This window comes from Loxodonta africana, chromosome 3 (assembly GCF_030014295.1).
Source record: "Loxodonta africana isolate mLoxAfr1 chromosome 3, mLoxAfr1.hap2, whole genome shotgun sequence".
NCBI classification, from domain to species: Eukaryota; Metazoa; Chordata; class Mammalia; order Proboscidea; family Elephantidae; genus Loxodonta; species Loxodonta africana.
The window spans coordinates 9,612,880-9,632,759 of NC_087344.1; the positions used below are offsets into that span (position 1 = coordinate 9,612,880).

At 44.8% G+C, this 19,880-nt stretch overlaps 1 protein-coding gene across 2 annotated transcripts in view; it reads left to right on the top strand.

The window, feature by feature from the left end:
• The first annotated feature begins 1,892 nt into the window (after nucleotides 1–1,892).
• Nucleotides 1,893–19,880, top strand: part of ADGRE1 (adhesion G protein-coupled receptor E1) — a 60,396-nt gene continuing 42,408 nt past the window's right edge. Inside the window, exons 1-5 of one of the 2 annotated variants that reach the window (XM_023540675.2) lie at nucleotides 1,893–3,118; nucleotides 4,400–4,462; nucleotides 10,548–10,694; nucleotides 15,422–15,568; nucleotides 17,487–17,627. In XM_023540675.2, coding sequence (XP_023396443.2) covers nucleotides 3,007–3,118; nucleotides 4,400–4,462; nucleotides 10,548–10,694; nucleotides 15,422–15,568; nucleotides 17,487–17,627 — 610 coding nt within the window. In that variant the 5' untranslated portion in view covers nucleotides 1,893–3,006. Of the gene's footprint in view, nucleotides 3,119–4,399; nucleotides 4,463–10,547; nucleotides 10,695–14,182; nucleotides 15,569–17,486; nucleotides 17,628–19,880 lie in introns of those variants that run through there. The other variant, XM_023540674.2, reaches the window with a different exon arrangement.

The following is a 19,880-nucleotide window of genomic DNA, read 5'->3' on the forward strand; positions in this document are numbered from 1 at the left end:
CCCCTTAGGGTTGCAGTGGGTTCATGCTGGTTCTTAACTGCAACCTCACCAGGTTCAATTAAGAGCCTCAATAAAAATAATAACCCCAATATGGTTGTTGTTCATTGCACAGAACAAAAAGGGGAAATGCAAAACAAGTGGGAATTTTCTTACCAAGACTGGGGGATGGTCTTTGCACCTCATTTGTAACTTGTAGCCGATGCTATCAGTGCCTGCCCACAACCCCTGACCCTCCACACCTCACTGCACATTAGCCTGATTTCTATCTGCCAGCACTGGTGTTTTGTTATCAGCACAATTTAGCTGTGGAGGCCACCCCATTTGCCTGGAAGGTAGGCTGAAGTGTCAAGGAGTTGATAGGCCCTGGGAGCAGACCTCGACCAGTGACTGGTGGTAGATGGTGTATTAATACCCCAACTCCTTCTCCCCTCAGGATAACTCTGAGGAGTGTGCTCTGTGCTGCCTCCTTGAGGTCCCCAAAGGAATCAAGCTCCAGTTGCCCACCACGTAACTTGGTTGGTAACATCCACTGTTGACTCTCCTTCCCTGTCTCACTTCTCCCCTTCCCTGCTGGTGTTTCCTAGGGCTACCTTCTTGATAACTACTTTCACCTGAATCCTTGTCTTAGGATCTGCATCTGGGGGACCCTAACTAAGCCATTCCTGGCATTATTGTTGTTAACTGTTGTCAAGTAGGCTCTACCTTATGCTGACCTTACGTATACCAGAACAAGACGTTGCCCATCTTCACGATCCTTGGTTTTTTTGAGTCCGTTCTTGTGGCAATTGTGTCAATCCATCTCATTGAGGATTTCCTTCATATTCAGTGACCTTCCACTTTGCCAACTGTGATGTCCTTTTCTAATAGTTGATGTTTCCTCATCACGTGTTCAAAGTAAGTTAGCTAGAGTCTTACCATCCTCCTTCTAAGGAGCATTCTAGTTCTATTTTTTCTAACACTGACTTTTTTGATCTTCTGGAAGTCCATGGTACATTCAATATTCTTCTCCAATACCGCAGTTCAAATGCATCAATTCTTCTGTCTTCCGTTTTCACTGTCAAGCTTTCTCATGGCTATGAGGCGATTGAAAATGCCATGGCTTGGATCAGGTGCACTTTAGTCATCAAAGTGACATCTTTGCTAGACCTCCATATTTATGTGGTTGCGTGTGTGTGTGTTGGGCTGGGGGTTTGGGACTGGGGTAGTAGTGTTAACTGTAGAGTGGTCAGATAAAGTGAAGAGTTTAAGGAGGATGAAATGTTGAAGTTCTAGACCCTGCAGCTAGCGGGCCCTGGGTTCAAATCACAGGTCTGAGTGATCTTGGACAAGCCTCAATTTCTTCGTTTGTTGAATGGGCAGGAAGAAAATCCATACCTCATCAGGTTAATGATGATTAAATTAAAATTTGTTGGCAGTGTGCCTGGAACAGTGCCTGATATGTGATGGTACTTTTTTTTAATTAAAAAAGTTTTTGTTTTTCATGTGAAAATATACACAGAAAAACCTATACCAATTCAGCAATTTCTACATGTAAAATTCAGTGACATTGATTACATTCTTCACATTGTACAATCATTCTCGCCATTCTTTTCCAAATTATTCCTCCGACTTTAACATAAATTTACTGCCCCTAAGCTTCTCATTTTAACCTTTCAAGTTGCTGTTGTCAGCTTGATCCCATGTAGATAGTTCTTTAAAGGAGCACAATGACCAAGGTAAACATTTTTTACTGTAAAGCTAAACTATTGTTTCATTTAAAGAAGACTTCAGGGGATAGTTTTGGTTTAAGGTTTAAACCAGGGCAATAGTTTCAGGGTTTTGTCCGGCCTCAGTGATTCTGGAATGCCTAGATTTCATGAGAATTATGTAATGGCAACGTTTGTCAGGCAGACTGGGAAGAGGCCCCTGAGTTTGGGACTTGCTTTATTGGGAATATTAAAGGGAGAGAGAAAGACAGACAGAGAGGAAAGGAGGGGAGGAAAGGCGAAAAGAATGGAAGGGAAGGAAAGGGAAAGAAGAGAAGAGATGAAAGAGGAAGGGAAGAGACAATAGACAGCGTAATGGATTGAATTGTGTCCCTCCCAGATATGTGTCAACTTGGTTAGGCCATGTGTGGTTGTCCTCCATTTTGTAATTTTCCTGTCTGTTATAAATCATAACCTCTGCCTGTGGTTAAAGAGGATTAGGGTGGGATGTAACACCCTCGCTCAGGTCAAGTCTCTGACCTAATGTAAAGGGAGTTTCCCTGGGGTGTGGCCTATACCACCTTTTATCTTTTAAGAGATAAAAGGAAAGGGAAACTAGCAGGGAATTGGGGACCTCATACAACCAAAAAAGCAGCACCAGTAGCAGAGCACGTCCTTTAGAACCGAGGTTCCTGCGCTGAGGTGCTCACAGACCAAAGGAAGACTGATGACAAGGACCTTCCTCCAGAGCCAACAGAGAAAGCCTTCACCTGGAGCTGGTGCCCTGAATTTGGACTTCTAGTCTACTGGACTGTGAGAGACTAAATGTCTCTTTGTTACAGCTGTCCCCTTGTGGTATTTCTGTTACAGCAGCACTAGATGACTAAGACAGATGGTTACCTTTTTAAAATAAATTAGAGAGAGAGGGAAGAGAAGAGAAGAGAGAGAAAGGGAAGAGAAAAGAGAGAGGGGGAAGAAGAAGAGAGAGGAAGGAACAGAGGTGCAAGCTCATTTATTGGGTGCAATGAAAGAAGCTGATAAAAGACAGGAGCCTGATGTTGACTGGGAAAGAAAGAAGAGCGAGGAAGAGTCACACACAGTGACAACCCAACCAGAGCAACTTCTGTCTACCGTGGAGAAAGGGAACAGTAGGGGTTTTCCACACTGTCCTTACTGGTGCGAGCAACTCAGCAGAAAGGCCAGTGATGCTCTGGTAGCGTTGAGCAATGCTGGCTCCGCCCTTCTCTCCTCATACCCTCTGGTATTAAAAACCTGAGGGGAGAAGAGAAGGTTCCCCTTCAAACCTCGCAGCCACAGCACAATGTGGGGCTTCAGTCTGCTTCTCTTCTGGGGTAGTCTGGGCTGGAAATGGGGTACAGGGAAAAGTGAGGGCTATAAGATCCATGACTGGCAGGCTTCATCAGAAGGACCAGGTGAGGAGATGGCCTTTAAGCTTGCAGACCCCAGATGCAGGAATGCAAAGATGTTTCTTTGGAGTGTCAGCAGTAGTATTAGCCATCAGCAGCTGTTATTCTGCTCCCGAAGTTAATCGGCGAATAATTGTGATGGTGATGATGATGATAATGGTAAATGAAGATGACGATGGTAGCAGCAATGATGGCGATGATGATGGTGTTGGTGGTAGTGATGGTGGTGATGATGATGGTGGTAGTGACAATGGTGGTAATGATGAAGATGATGTTGATGGTGGTAATGATGATGATTATGATGATGGTGGTGGTAGAGAGAACAATGGTGTGATGGTGATGGTGATGATGGTGGTAGTGATGATAATGGTATGAAGAAAATAATGATGGTGATGATGGTGGTGGTGATGATGGTGGTGAGACTGATAGTGATGATGGTGGTAATGATGAAGATAATGACTGTCGTGATGGTGGTGGTGATGATGATGATGGTGATGATGATGATGGTAATGATGAAGATGATGTTGATGGTGATGATGATGGTAGTAGTGATGGTGGTAATGATGAAGATGATGATGGTGGTGGTAATGATGATGATTATGGTGGAGGGGAGCTAAACTCTGGGAGGGGAGCTGCACTGTTTTATAGACATTTTTTTTTAAAAACGAACAGCCCTATCCCTCCATAAGATTTTAATGTCACAGATACACCACATATATGTTTATGTATTAGATGCATATCTATTTGTGTTTTATACATAAAAGGGTAAGATATTTTCATCTCCCCCAAGGATGAATTTTTGTCCCCTTGGGGAAGAAATCACTCCTGCTGAAAATGAATGCTTTAATGTATATTTTTGAAAACCAGTCAGAATTATTGTTGTAATAAAAATATGAAGATAAATGAAATAAAAAAAAAACAAAAAGTACAGGAATGCAGGAATGGTTGCTGTGAAGATTATGTAAAATAATGTACCTCCGTCCCTCAACTGAAGGCCCTGGGTGGTGCAAATGGTTAACGAGCTCTCTGCTAACCGAAAGGTTGGCAGTTCAAGTCCTCCCGGAGATGCCTTGAAAGAAAGACCTATTGATGTAATTCACATGTGTCTCCATGAGTCAGAGTTGACCTGATGGCAACTGGTTTGGCTTTAGTTTTGGTTCCCCTGTTGGGCTTTTTACTTACAGTCATCAAACCTGGAGCTATGAGGTCAAGCTCAGAGTGATTTTGCAGGCTGAGTCCAGAGGGCTTTTTGGTGGTTCACGGGGTTTCACTTTTTGGTCTTCACAGGGTATTCTGATTCGTACAGCTGGGAAGTAGCCACAGAGTCCACACTGGCACCAAAAATAGATGGTAAGTTGGCTGAAAAGAACCCATATTACTGATGAAGTGGAAGAAACTTTCTTTCCCAGAGAACTCTCCCGTCCAGGAGGCTAAGCCACAGCTAGACACTTTCTGGGAGCTAGTTAGTGCCAGAGCAAGGCTTAAAAATCAAGTCTCCTGGTTCACATTCCAAGCTCTTTCACTTGTGCCTTGACTTGCTGTGTGACCTGAGACAAGTCACATACTGTCTCTGATCTTCATTTTGCTCAGCTGTGAAATACAAATATTGGCAGTTTCTATGTCACGGGGATGTTGCAAGGCTTAAATTTTAAAAAAGTAACTTAGTGAAGCACTGCATATGTGGTAAGTGGTGTTGTTAAATGCCATCGAGTCGATTCCGACTGATAGCGACCCTAAGCACAACAGAATGAAACACTGCGTGGTCCTGCGCCATCCGTACAATAGTTGCTATGCTTGAGTCCATTGTTATAGCCACTGGGTCGATCCATCTCGTTGAAGGTCTTCCTCTGTTTCGCCAACCCTCTATTTTACCAAGCATCATGTCCTTCTCCAGGGACTGATCCCTCCTGATAACATGTCCAAAGTATGTGAGAAGTAGTCTTGCCATCCTTGCTTCTAAGGAGCATTCTGGTTGTACTTCTTCCAAGACAGATTTGCTCTTTCTTTTGGCAGTTCATGGAATATTCAATACTCTTCGCCATAACTTTGCAAAACATGTAATGTGTGGTAACAGCTGCATAAATGGTAGAGTACTGGAAATGGGGATGGAATTCACCCAAACTACAATGCAGATGTGGAAAAACCAGGTGGATTCTTTATCTTCAATAAATATTCCCCTCTTCCACGTAAGCCCCTACTTGATAGAGGAAGAAAAGCATTGTCAGTTACTAGTGGTGTCCCGAAGGAGCCCTGCTGATGCAGTGGTTAAGCGCTCAACTGCTGGCCAAAAGGTCGGTGGCTCGAACCCGCCAGGCGCTCCTTGGAAGAAAGATGTGGCAGTCTACTTCTGAAGATTACAGCCCTGGAAAACCTATAGGACAGTTTTACTCTGTTTTTTTATAGGGTCACTATGCATTGAAATTTGCTCAATGGCAACAAGTTCAGTGTGTAGTGGTGTAGTGGTGTCCCAGTCTCCTGGTTTAAAGTGTCTTTCTTGGGCTATTCAGTCTATATTCTATGCAGTGTTAATCATTCACATTTTCTCACTCTTCCCTTGCTCTTCCCATCATTGTGGCTGGGTGTTTGGTCTAGGGACAGAGCATCTTGTAGCCGTGAGATGGGGAACAGCTGGGCTCTGGAAAGGGTATTTTGTCTGGCTTATCTCTTAGCCTACCCCTGGTGATGCCCAGTCTCACCTGGCTTTGTCCAGCAATTCTCTGAAAGCTCTGTGTCTTCCAGGGGTTCAGGTAGGAACTCCTGTTTAACCAACCACCGTGGTCAGGCTATGGGCAACCAGAAGAGGTTTCTTGGGCCGTGTCTCAGTTTCTTGGTGTTGCTGTAACAGAAATACCACAAGTGGGAGGCTTTAACAAACAGAAATTTATTTTCTCACAGTTTAGGAGGCTAGGAGTCCAAATTCAGGGCGCCAGCTCTAGGGGAAGGCTCTCTCTGCTCTAGGAGAAAACCCTTGTCTCAGCTTCTCTAAGGTTCTTCTCAGCCCTCTTTGGAGATCTCCATGTCGCATCAATCTTTCCCCATCTGCACTCGCTTGTTTCTCTGCCTAATTGGCTCCTTTTATATCTCAAAAGGGATTGGTTTAAGACACACCCCACACTGATACGGCCTCATTTACATAATAATGAAAAACCCTATTCCCAAATGGGATTACACCCACAGGCATCCCGTAGCCATTGCTGTCCAGTCAATTCTGACTCATAGTGACCCTATAAGCCAGAGTAGAACTGCCTCGTAGAGTTTCCAGGGAGCGCCTGGGAGATTTGAACTGATGACCTTTTGGTTAGCCGCCATTGTTCTTAACCACTACGCCACCAGGGCTTCCACCCACAGGCACAGGGATTAGGATTTACAATACATATTTTGGGGGACACCATTCAGTCCATAGCAGCACCGTTTCCAAGCTCACTGTTCTCAAGCGACTCTGGTATGCCTTTAATCTAATTGTGTGCCTATTTGCACTACCAGTAGCTGACATATTGCACAGTGTAGTAGAAGACAGTGTATATTGAACGGTCCCATTTATGTTAAAAGAATTATGTGGTGGTGCAGTGGCTAAAGCGATCCACTGCTGACCATAAAGCTCGATGGTTCGAAACCACCAGTGGCTCCATGGGAGAAAGATGTGGCAGTCTGCTTCCGTAGAGATTTACGGCCTCAGAAGCCCCTATGGGGTCACCGTGAGTCGGAATGGATTCGGCAGCAGTGGGTTTGGTTTTTTGGTAAATGTATTTATATTTAATAATACATTTGCTTGCTTGAGTTTATGACTAGAAGGCCACCTTGAAGAATTCACTCTTAGCCTTTGGCAGTGGTTGCCTCTGAGTATGAGTAAGTGACTGCTAACTGGAAGGTTGGCAGTCTACTCTGCAGGAAAAAGTCCTGGCCATCTGCTTGCCAAAGGTCATAGCCTTGAAAACCCTATGAAGCACGGCACTGTGCACGCGTGGGGTCGCCATGAGTTGGAGTCGACTAGATGGCAACTCACAACATGCTAAGGGGTCTTTCAAATGCTGGGCAAAGAGTGAACAGGCAGCTGTAAGATGAGGAATAAATGGTGGATGGGGATGTTTGTTGCAAGGCGGGAGGACAGATGCTGGGGCGTCCTGGGTACTGGGCGCCTGGGTTCCCTTTACACCCAACCTCAGTGTTGCAGCCTGCTCCAAATAGGGCACAAGATTGTGTGTGTGTGTGTCTGTGTGTGTGGGTGTGGGTGTAAGGAGCCCTGGTGGTACAATGGTTAAGCGCTCGGCTGCTAACCAAAAGATCGGTGGTTTGAACCCACCCAGCAATTGCATGGGAGAAAGACCTGGCCATCTGTTCCAGTAAAGATTAAAAAAAAACCCTACAGGGAAGTTCTACTCTATCACATGGGGTCACCAGGAGTCGGAATCGACTCCATGGCACACAGCAATAACACCTGTGTGTGTGTGTGTGTGTGCTTATGTGTATGTGTGTGTACATGTATGTGTGTGATTATGCGAGTATGTACGTGAATATGTGTATGTGTGTGATTATGCGAGTGTGTATGTGAATATGTGTATGTGTGTGATTTTGTGGGTGTGTATGTATGTGTGTATGTGTATGCATGTGAATATGTGTGTGACTATGTGAGTGTGTGTATGGGTGCGTATGTATGTGTGTGTGTGTGTTCACACATGTGCTTGGGTTGAGGAGTGACTGGTTAATTCCTTCAAAACTATCTGTTGGGTGTCTCATGTGCCCCAGGCAGAGCGTTAGGCACTGGGGGTGGGGTTTTACCTAAGATTTACCTTAGTCCTGTCCCCAGGGAGCCTGCATTCTAATGGGACAGAGTGAAAATAAGAAAAAAATGTCACCCAGCTATAGAATTTCAATTTCTTTAGGGTTCTTAAGGAAAATTATGGCGTGCTATGAGGTTGGGGGAGTGGTGGTTCAGTGGTGGAATTCTTGTCTTGCACACGGGAGACCAGGGTTCCATTCCCGCCCAGTGCACCTCACGCACGGCTACTATCGTCTGTCAGTGGAGGTTTGCACGTGGCTATTATTACGGCACTAAACAGGTTTCAGTGGAGCTTCCAGACTCTGATGGACTAGGAAGAAAGGCCTGGTGATTGACTTCTGAAAATCAGCCAGTGAAAACCCTGTGGAGCACGCGGTCTGATCCCATCGTGCATCGCCATGCGGTGGGGCTGACTAGCGGGCAGCGAACAACACGGGATCAGGTAGCAGCAGTGAGTGAGTCTAAACCCAGGCAAGGATCTGGGAAATGGTCTTTCTTTTTTCCTTTGATAATAAAATCCAAATGCTTTATTTCATCAGGATAATAACAGAGAACACGTACAAAGCATGGTAAACAAAAATACAGGAAAAAGTCAGGTAACTTCATTCTTCCTATACCCCTAGACCTGTACATTTTTCTTATTTTATATCTCATACTCACATTTGATAAATAGTTATTGTTTTCTCTATGCTAAACTTTAAACCTATCCCAACTTACTTTTATGTTGAACCTAAACTCATCCCAACTCATTTTTACGTTGAACTTTAAGCTTTCCTGACTTATTTTAATGTTAGACTTTAAACCTATACCAAGTTATTTTTATGTTAAACATCAGAATTATCCCAACTTATTTTATGTTGAGCTTTAAACTTATTCCAACCTGTTTTTTTGTTCTGGAAGTAATGTTCTATTTTTTTTAAAGACATGAGCTATACCTTGTAGCATTAAAAAAGAAATATTTTGGAAGACTTCCTTGGGAAGTGACATTTCAGTGGACACAGAAAGACGAATCAAGGTCACCCAGGCAATGGTGTGGGGTGGAGAGAGCATACCCAGTAGCAGGAAGGGCAGGTGCAAAGGCCTTGGGGCTGGAAGGAGCTTGAGGAACTGCGTGAAGGTGAATGTGGCCGATGGGACAGGTAGGAGCTGGGCTGGAGAGGTTGGCAGGGGCCAGGTCACACAGGCTGGGCTGCTTTTCTGGTTTGGGGTGGGTTTGAATTGTAGGGGGTTGAATTAGAGGAAGAAGGTGATGGGAAACTCACAGAGTCAAGAGACCACAAGTGGTAAAATGCTGGAAGTCTTTAAAGAGAAATGATGCCTCCGTAGATAAAAGAGGAACCTGGAAATGAGAAGAGAGAGAGGCTCTGGGGTCGGGTGCAGAGAAGGGAAACCAACAAGGCAACTGGTCGGGGGAAGAGCCTGACTCTCAAGACCAACGGACAAAAACAAGAGTAAGAAAAAGATAAAAATCACAATGATAATCATTGCTCACATCTTAAGGGAATTTCTAAAGAGCTTTCTCATGCGTTTCCATCCTACCCATTGCTTTTGCCTAAATATGTTTGCATTGTCATTGACTCCTCTCTTTCCTTCACATCTCACACCCACTCCACTGGCAAATCCTGTGAGCACTGCCTTCAGAATAACTCAGAGTCCAACTACTTCTCATCCTCCCTACGGCTCCCAAAGCAAAAAACAAAAACAAAACAAAAAACATTGCCATCGAGTTGGTTCTGACTCATGGCGACCCCATGTGTTGCAGAGTGGAACTGCTCCCTAGGGTTTTCAAGGCTGTAATCTTTATGAAAGCAGATCGTGAGGCCTTTCTTCCAAAGCACTGCTGGGTGTGTTTGAACTGCCAACCTTTAGGTTAGTAGTTGAAAGCAAACCCAGGTGGCATTGAGCGCCATCACTCCCCTGGACAACGTGCTCCCTGGCCATCCTGCCTCAGCCCCTCTCTGGCTCATTGTCCAGCCAGTGGGTCCTGTTACAGCCTAGGTCCTGCTGTGTCCCTCCTCTGCTCAAAGCTCTCCTGTGTCTCCCATCTCTTTCTGACAAAAAACCAGTCTTACCGTGGTCATGTTGTTGTTAGCTGCTGTCAGGGCGACTGTGACTCATGGTGACCCCGTACATTACAGAGTAAAACTGTGCTCTGTAGGGTTTTCAAGGGTATGGTCTTTTGGAGATAGATTGCCAGACCTTTCTTTCCAAGCACCTCTGGATGGGTTCGAACCACCAGCCTCTCTGTCAGTAGTCCAGTGCCTAACTGTTGGTATCACCCAGGGACTCCAAAGCTGGCCTGAGTATTCACATGTCCATCAGACTCCCTGGTGATGCTGATGCTGTTGGCCCATGGACTGCCTTTGAGTAGCAAGGCCGTGCCCACCCTCTCAGGTTCCTTTGCAGCTCCTCTCTAGTGTACTGTTATTGTTGTTGTTTGTTGCCATTGAGTTGATGCCAACTCATGACAACCCCATGTATTGCAGAGCAGGGTTTTCATATTCCATGGGTTTTCAGTGGCTGATTTTTCTAAAGTAGATTGCCATGCCTTTCTTCCAAGGCACCTTTAGCAACATTTCAGCTTATAGTTGAGTGCTTAAAGCTGAACTGTTTGCACCACTCTAACCTTGTCCAAACTCTTTCTTCCATGCTGTGCAGATGTGAACGAGTGTGCCGACGTTACCGCGTGCCCAGCTCACGCCACCTGTACAGACACCTGGGACAGGTACTACTGCACTTGCAAACAGGGCTTCCTGCCCAGCAACGGACAAACCAACTTCACGGGCCCAGGGGTGGACTGTAGAGGTGAGTTCAAACCGCTTCACAAACCTCCAGTGTTTGGAAGGGAAGTTAGGTGGAAGCTGGCTAGGTAGTGGATGTCAATACTTCTTTTTGTTTTACCTGCAAACATGATTTTATTCTTTTCTTTTTGAATTAGTTTTTTTTATTATTATTATTGTGGTTAAAATATATACAAGCAAACATACACTAATTCAACAATTTCTCCGTGTACAATTCAGTAACGTTGATTACATTCTTCACATTGTGCAACCATTCTCACTATCCTTTTTCGAAAATAAGAAAAAAAAAAAATCACCCAGCTGTAGAATTTCAGTTTCTTTAGGGGAAATTTTGACATGCTATGGGAGCAGGTGAGGGTGGTTCAGTGGTAGAATTCCCGCCTCCCATGCAGGAGACCTGGGTTCCATCCCCACACAACGCGCCTCATGCACGGCTACCACCTGTCTGTCAGTGGAGGCTTGCATGTTGCTATGATGTTGAATGGGTTTCAGCAGAGCTTCCAGACTAAGATGGACTAGGAAGAAAGGCCTGGCAATCGACTTCGGAAAAATCTGCCTGTGAAAACACTACAGATCACGATGGTCGGGTCCACAACCAATCATGGGGATGGAGCAGGACTGGGCAGCGTTTTATTACCTTGTGCATGGGGCCTCCTCTTGTCAGGGCCAACTCGACAGCAGCTAACAACATCAATAACAACAACAATAAAATATGTAACAAAACTTTTGCCATTTCAACATTTTTACATGTACAATTCAGTGATATTGGTTACTTTCATTGTGCTGTGCAACCGTTGCCGCTAACCAGAGACGTTTTGATTGTCACAACTAGACAAAGGATGCTACTGGCATCTAGTGGGTGGAGGCCAGGGATGCAGCTCAACACCCTGCGATGCACAGGACGGCCCCCCACAACCAAGAGTGATCTCATCCACAGTGTCAGTAGTGCTGAGGTTGAGAACCTCACCCTAGAGAGAGCTCAGATCCAGATTTCAGAACTTGTCCTGAAGGTATTTGAATTCAGACCTGAGAGATAGTCTTGATCCTCCTCTTTCTCCATATCAAATCAGTCCCTAAGTCTTGGGGAATCTACCTGCTAAATAGCTCTTGAACCCCTCAGCTCTTTCCCACCCTTGGTTCAGCCTTTAGTACTGCAGCGAACTCCTCACTAGCTCCCCGCTCTCCAGCCTTGTCCCCTTGGATCCATCATCCACACTGCAGCCAGGGGGGAGTGGTCGTTCAGTGGTAGAATTCTCGTCCTCCATGCGGGAGCCCGGGGGTCAATTCCCATCCAATGCACTTCATGCGTAGCCACCACCCGTCTGTCAGTGGAAGCTTGCATGTTGCTAAGATGCTGAACAGGTTTCAGTGGAACTTCCAGACTAAGATGGACTAGGAAGAAAGGCCTGGCCATTTACATCCTAAAATCAGCCAATGAAAACCCTATGGACGGCAATGGCTGGGTCCTGTTGTGCACGGGGTCTCCGTGAGTTGGAGTCTGACTTGATGGCAATTAACAGCAATAACAACAACACACGATAGACATGGTGCAGCCAGAATGTTCTCGCTAAAAGACCAGGGCTCCATCTTCCCTACGTCTGTGCAGCACGATGGTTCTCCATGTTCATTGTAGGGAAGGGGACTCCATCAGGCACAGCATGGAGTGACCAAGCCCTCATCACCTGCCTCCTGGTTCAGTGTCAGGGATGTTGAAACTCATGTCTCAGCTTCTTACTGCTGCTGTAACAGAAGTACCACAGATGAGGGACTTTAGAGAGCAGACATTTATTTTCTCACAGCTCAGGAGGCTAGAAGCCTAACTTCTGGGTGCTGTCTCTAGGGAAAGGCTCTCTCTGTTGGCTCTGGGGGAAGGTTCTTGTCTCTTTCAGCTTCTCTTCCTTGATTCCTTGGAGATCTCCATGTGGCATCCTTTTTTTTCCCATTTGTGTTTCCTTCTGTACCTAATCTGCTCCTTTTATATCTCAAAAGTGATGGGGTTAAAACACACCTACATTGATACGGCCTGATACCATAGCAAAGAAAACCCTATTTCCAAATAGGATTACACCCACGCGTATAGGGTTAGAATTTACAACACATATTTTTTTGGGGGGGCACAATTCAGCCCATAACAACTTGTCTCTGAGTAAGAAATCATTCTAAAAGTTAGAGGCTGAAACAACAAACATTGACTTAGCTCAAAGTTCCATGGGTTGGCAGTTTAGGTTGGGCTCAGCTTGGCAGTTCTTCTGGTCTCACGTGGCTTTCTCGTGTGTGTGGTCAGTCAACTGTGGGTTGGCTTTGCTGATCTTGGCTGGGTTGTCTCCCATGTCTGGGGGTCATCTGGGATGATTCGTCTCTCTTCCACTTGTGTTTATTCTTCATTAGGCTACCCTGGGGCTTGTTCATACGGAAGAGACAAGGAGCCTGTTATGGATGGAATTCTGTCCCCCCAAAATCTGTGTTGGAATCCTAACCCTTATACCTGTGGATGTCATTGCATTTGGGAATAGGGTTCTGTTATGTTAATAAGACCATATCAGTATAGGGTGTGATTTAAAACAATCATTTTTGAGATATAAAAGGAGCAGACTAGGTACAGAAGTAAGCGAACACGAATGGAGGAAGGATTGGTGCCAAGGAACACTGAGAAGAACTTTGCAGAAGCTGAGACAAGGATTCCCCCCAGAGCAGACAGAAAGGGAGGCTTCCCCTAGAGCTGTCGGCGCCCTGAATTCTGAGTTCCAGTTATCCCTGTGTGGTGCAAATGGCTAAGCAGTTGACTACTAGCTGAAAGGTTGGTGGTTGAAACCCACCCAGAGATGCCTCAGAAGACAGACCTGGTGACCTGTTTCTGAAAGGTGACAGCCTTGAAAACCCTATGGAGCACAGTTCTGCTCTTTACACACCAAGTTGCCATGAGTTGGAATCAACTTGATGGCAGCTAACAACAACAGTAAGTAATAACTGAAGTCCATAGTTTACATGAAGGTTCACTCTCTGTGTTGTCCAGTCCTGTGGGTTTTGACAAAGGCATAATGTCGTCTGTCTTAGTCATCTAGTGCTGCTAGAACAGAAGTCCCACAAGTGGATGGCTTTAACAAAGAGAAACTTATTTTCTCACAGTCTAGTAGGCTAAAAGTCCAAATTCACGGCTTCATCTGTAGTGGAAGGCTTTCTCTCTCTGTCGGCTCTGGAGGAAGGTCTTTGTCCTCAATCTTCCCCTTGTTGAGGAGCTTCTCAGGCACAGGGACCTTGTGTCCAAAGGATGCGCTTTGTTCCTGGTGCTGCTTTCTTGGTGGTATGAGGTCCCCAACTCTCTGCTTGCTTCCTATTCCTTTTATCTCTTGTAAGATAAAAGGTGGTGCAGGCCACACCCCAGGGAAATTCCCTTTACCTTGGATCAGGGAGGTGATGTGAGTAAGGGTGATGTTAAAATCCCACCCTAATCCTCTCAACATAAAATTATAATCACAAAATGGAGGACAACCACACAATACTGGGAATCATGGCCTAACCAAGTGGTGACACATATTTTTGGGGGGACATAATTCAGTGCATGACATGATGTGTCTACCATGACAGTATCGCACGGAATGGTTTCGCTATCCTAAAAGTATCCTGTGTACCGCTGTTCATCCCTCCCCTGAGCCTCTGGCAAACATTGGTCTTTTCACTGTCTTTCTAATTTTGCCTTTTCCAGAATGCCTTACAGGTGGAATCAAACAGTACGTAGCTCTTTCAGACGGGCTTTTTTTTTCACTTAACAATGTACATTTAAGGTTCTTTCATGTCTTTTTGTGGCTCAATAGCTCATTACTTTAAAAAAAAAATTATTGCAAAAATTGCTGATTTCTTTGTGTGTGTGTGTGTGTATATATGTGAACAGGTATTTTCATTTCCCTTGGATAAAATCCTAGGAATAAAAGTGCCCAGTCACATGGTAAGTGTATGTTTAACTCTATAAAATGTGGCCAGTTTTCCAAAGTGTGTACCATTTCTGCATCCTTGTCAACCCTTGTTGTTAATTTTTTTAAATTATTATGTGAAAAAATGTGCACCAAAACATTTGCTAACACAGCTTCCACATTTACAGTTCAGTGACATTGATTGTGTTTTTCATGTTGTGCCCCCATTATTGCTATCGTTTCCCAAACATTCTACCAACATTAACATAAACTGAATCCCTCCCCCTAAAAAAAACCTTTCCTCCTCCCTCCTACCACCGGTAACCACTAGTAAGCTTTGGTTTCTATGTATTTGTTTATTTCATATAAGTGAGATCGTACGGTATTTGTCCTTCTGTGACTGACTTATTCACTCAGCATAACATTTTCAAGGTTCATCTGTGTTTTGTCATGCGTCAGGACTTCATTTCTCTCTATGGTTGTGTGATATTCCATTACAAGGATGTACCAGTTTGTTTATCCATTCACCTACTGAAGGACATTCTTGGTTGCTTCCAATTTTTGGCAATTATGAATGAAGCTGCTATTTTTAATCTATTTAAAACCATTCTGCTACATGCCATTGGGCAGAATTTCTTCTTACAGCCACATCTAGCTGCAAGAGAGGCTGGAAATGTGTTCCATCTTGTGCTCAGGAAGAAGGGGGGAGCTTGGATATCGGGGAGCATCACCACTTTCTGCCCCACGTTAACAACACGCAGAGGCGAATCCCTTTCCTGTTTCCTTATTGCCTTGACCTTGTGTTTTCTCTTCCATTTGCCAGATGTGGACGAATGTGCCAATCCCAGAGCTTGTCCAGAGCATGCGATTTGCAGCAACAGTTTCGGAAGCTACTCTTGTTTCTGCAAGCCGGGCTTTGAATCCAGTAGTGGGAACCTGACTTTACAGGGCTTTGGAGAGAGGTGTGAAGGTAGATGGAGATATCTGTTGGGAATTCAGGTCTCAGTCTGTTGCACAGTCAGCAATGAGGGGTGGGATGAGTCTCAGCTGAGTTCAGGGCGGTCGTCTGCAAAGCTGAGGCCAATGATCATTCATTCTTTCATTCAACAAATACCTCTTGGGAACCTCCTATGTACCAGGCACTGTTCTAGGTAGGTGGGGCAAACCTTTTATGCTTGACTGCTACCCTAAAAGTTGGTGGTTTGAACCCACCCAGAGGTGCCTTGGAAGACGGGCCTGGCCATCTGCTCCTGAAAGGTCACAGCCTTGAAAATCCTATGGTGCACAGTTTACTCTGCACACATGGAGTCGCCACGAGTCGCAATCGACTCAACAACAACTAACAACAGCAACAAGGGTACAGCAGTGATTTAAGCAAGCAGAAATAATGGCTCTTCTTGCACACACATCTGGTGTAGGAAAGCCAGATAATGAAAAATTATGTGAATATATTGTATGTCAAAAACTCATTGCTGTTGAGTCTATTCCGACTCATAGCGACCCTGTAGGACAGAGTAGAACTGCCCCATAAGGTTTCCAAGGAGCACCTGGTGGATTTGAGCTGTTGACCTTTTGGTTAGCAGCCGTAGCACTTAACCACTGTGCCACCAGGGTTTCCTATTGTATGTCAGGTATAGTTAAATGCAACGAAAAACAATGAAGTAGGAAAGGCAGAGAGGAAGTGCTGGGGTTGGGACTCTAATTTTATTCATTCATTCATTATCTACCTGTCTGTCTATCTATTCTAATTTTAAGAAAGTAGTTAGGAAAGACCATATTGAGAAGTTGATATTTGAGAAAAGGCCTGAAGGAAGTGAGGGAGGGAGCCATGGTTATCCGGGGAAGGGTGTTCCTGGAGGAGGAAGAAGCAGGTGCGAAGGCTCAGAGACAGGATCCCAGCCAAGGTGCTGAGCTCTTCCACACCAGCTCCTGTTGAGCTGACTCTGACTCATGGCGACCTCACATGTGTCTGAGTAGAACTGCACTCCATAGGGTTTTCAATGGTTGATTTTTTGGAAGTAGATCACCAGGCCTTTCTTCCAAGGCACCCCTGGGAGGACTTGAACCTCCAACTTTTCAGTTAGCCACTGAGCGCATTAACCATTTGCCCCATCCTGGGACTATAACAATGCAGTGATTTTGTTATTATCATCATAATATTATTTTAAATATAAGTCCCTGGGTGTCACAAACGGTTTTTGTTAGATTGCTCACCTAAAGGTTGGTGGTTCACACTAACCCAGAGCTGCTGAGGAAGAAAGGCCTGATGATTTACGTCCATAAAGATTAGCCAAGCAAACCTTATGGAGCACAGTTCTACTCTGTAACACATGGGATTGCCACGAGTCAGAATCAACTTGATGACAACTGATAACAATTTTAAATATTATTTAAATTATTATTTTTAATAATTATTATTACTATTCATAATAGTGATTTTTAATAATATAGTGATGCCTTGAAGATGAGTTGAGACTCGTCAGGGAAAGAAGGGAATGAGACAGTTCAAGGCTGGGACCAGAGGTGAAAGAGGATGAGTCTTCGTGGAGGTCCATGTCATCCATGTGTCTGGGTCATAAAGCACGAAGGGATTAGCAGTAAAAAATGAGGTGGGCGAGCTGAGCTGGAACCTGACTCTCAGGGCTTTGTACATTCTAGAGAGGGGTTTGGATTTTATCCTGAGTGTGGAGTGTGGAGCCTCATCAGAGGGTTTGCATGGATCAGGAATACGCCCCTAAATGGTTGCTCTCGTTGTAGCAATGAAAGCGTGTTTAAGAAGGCGAGGCTGGAGCCAGGACAGCCCACTGGCTTTAGTCACTGGGGAGGCCGTTCACAGCTGCAGCCTCAGCATCCCGCATTCTTCTGACTCAGACTGATTTTCTGCTTAGATGTGGATGAATGTTCCAGGAACTCCACTGTTTGTGGGTCCAGTTCCAACTGTGCCAACTTGCCGGGCTCTTACATTTGCTACTGCTTACCTGGATTCTATGAAGAATATAACCTCGATTTGGATGTTTTCCAATGTACAGGTAACTCTTCCCACCATACTGAGGACTTCCCAATGGATATCCAACTACCTTGAAACTTAGTGGCTTATAACGACAACAGTTTGTTACTGCTCCTGATTCTATGGGTTGACCACATTTGTATTCTGTTTCACATGGTGTCAACTGGGGCACTGGAATGGCTTTGTGTATGTGGCCTTTCTTCCATGGTTGGCCTCTGGCTGGGAGCTCAGCTGGGGCCCTCAGTTTTTCTCACGGGCCTTTCCACATGGCTGCTGGAGCTTCCTCATAGCATGGCAGCTAGTTTCCTAGAAGAAATGTTCCAAGAGGAAGAAAATAGAAACTACCAGTCCTCTTAAGGCCTGGACTCTGAAGTCCCAGAACGTTACTTCTACCATGTTCTATTGGACACTGTCACTAGGACAGCCTAGATTTGAAGAAAGGGAAATGAACTCCAATTCTTGATGTAGGAGCAACATGTGTGTACAGGAAGGGGAGGAATTAATGGAAACCATCTGTCTTAGTTACCTGGTGCCGCTATAACGGAACTACCACAAGGGGGTGGCTTTAAAGAGCAGAAATTTATTTTCTCACAGTTTAGTTGGCTAGAAGTCCCAGTTCAGGGCACTGGCTCCAGGAGAAGGCTCTCTCTTTCTGTCAGCTTTGGGGAAAGAGCCTTGTCTCTTCCAGCTTCTGTCCTTGGTTCCTTAGTGATCTTCATGTGGCGTCTATCTCCCCCTGTTTGTCCTTGCTTGCTTTTGTGTCTAATCTGCTCTTTTTATATCTTAAAAGTGATTAGGTTTAGGACACACCCTGCACTGGTATGGCCTCATTAACATAACAAAGAAAATGAAGTTACATCCACATGTAGAGGGGCTAGGATTTACAACACATATTTACAACAATCCCTAGCACTGTCTTAAGAGACTATCTACCATACCGCAGGACACATTTTCTCTTGGTCAATTCTCAGAGGAAATGCATGCTTCTTTTCATTAAAAATGTATTTCTTTTTATTTGTTGAGGTTCACTAGCTGCTGTCATTGTTGGAAGCAGAATGGTGAAGTGGAAAGCGAGCTTACAGATAGACTAAGACAACTCTAGAGTCTCCTAGGAACCCATTCGGGTCCCCATCAGAGGAACAAGGGATAGGCCAGGCAGGCAAGATCATAGGCTTCCCTCTCTCTTTCAGCCAAATTATCCCCTGTCTTGGTTACCTAGTGCTGCTGTAACAGAAATACCACAAGTGGACGGCTTTAACAAAGAGAAATTTATTTCTTCACAGTAAAGTAGGCTAAAAGTACAAATTCAGAGTGTCAGCTCCAGGGGAAGGCTTTCTCTCTCTGTTGACCTTCTCATCAATCTTCCCCTGGTCAAGGAGCTTCTCAGGCACAGGGACCCCGCGTCCAAAGGATGCACTCTGCTCCTGGCACTGCTTTCTTGGTGGTAAGAGCTTCCCCGGTCTCTCTGCTCACTTCTTTCTTTTATATATCAAGAGATTGCATCAAGACGCAATCCAATCTTGTAGACTGAGTCCCGCCTCACTAACACAACTGCCACCCATCCTTCTTCATTAATATCCCAGGGGCAGGATTTACGACATGCAGGAAAGTCACACAATACCGGGAATCATGGCCTAACCAAATTAATACACACATTTTTTGGGGGGACATGGTTCAATCCATGACATCACCTCTTCTGTTTTGCCTATTCAAGTTTTACTTCATATGAAGAAAGGCTTCTTTGCCACACAGTTTGGAAAACCATGCATCTAATGCAATTCCATACTCAAATCATAAACTCTATCTATGGCACCTCTGACAAGACCTTACTTAGTTTGCACTTGAATGTTTCTGGAAGTGGGGAGCTCACTACTCATTCAAACGAAGCCCCTTCCTTGGTTAGAGATGTTGTCCGTGATTCCAAGTGAAAACTCACTTCCCTGTAAGTTCCAACCATGGGCTATTTGTGTGCCCTTTGAAGCCTCCAGATTAGTCTACATTCCTATCACGAGAACTTCTCATTCTAACTCTCCATGGTAATGCCCAGTGAATATACCATCTACCTACTTGATTCACCAATAGACTGCCAGTTTGTTCCTCATGTTTTGTGAGTTGTATAGAAGCATGAAATGTACTCACCTCCTTCCTAATTATTTTTTTCCAGGACAACATTCTATTCCATATATCCTCTGTGATTCAGAAGTCCGAGAGAGAGAGAGAGAGAGAGCCTTGTATTGACACAGTGACCTGCCACCATCCTGTATTAGACTAGGGT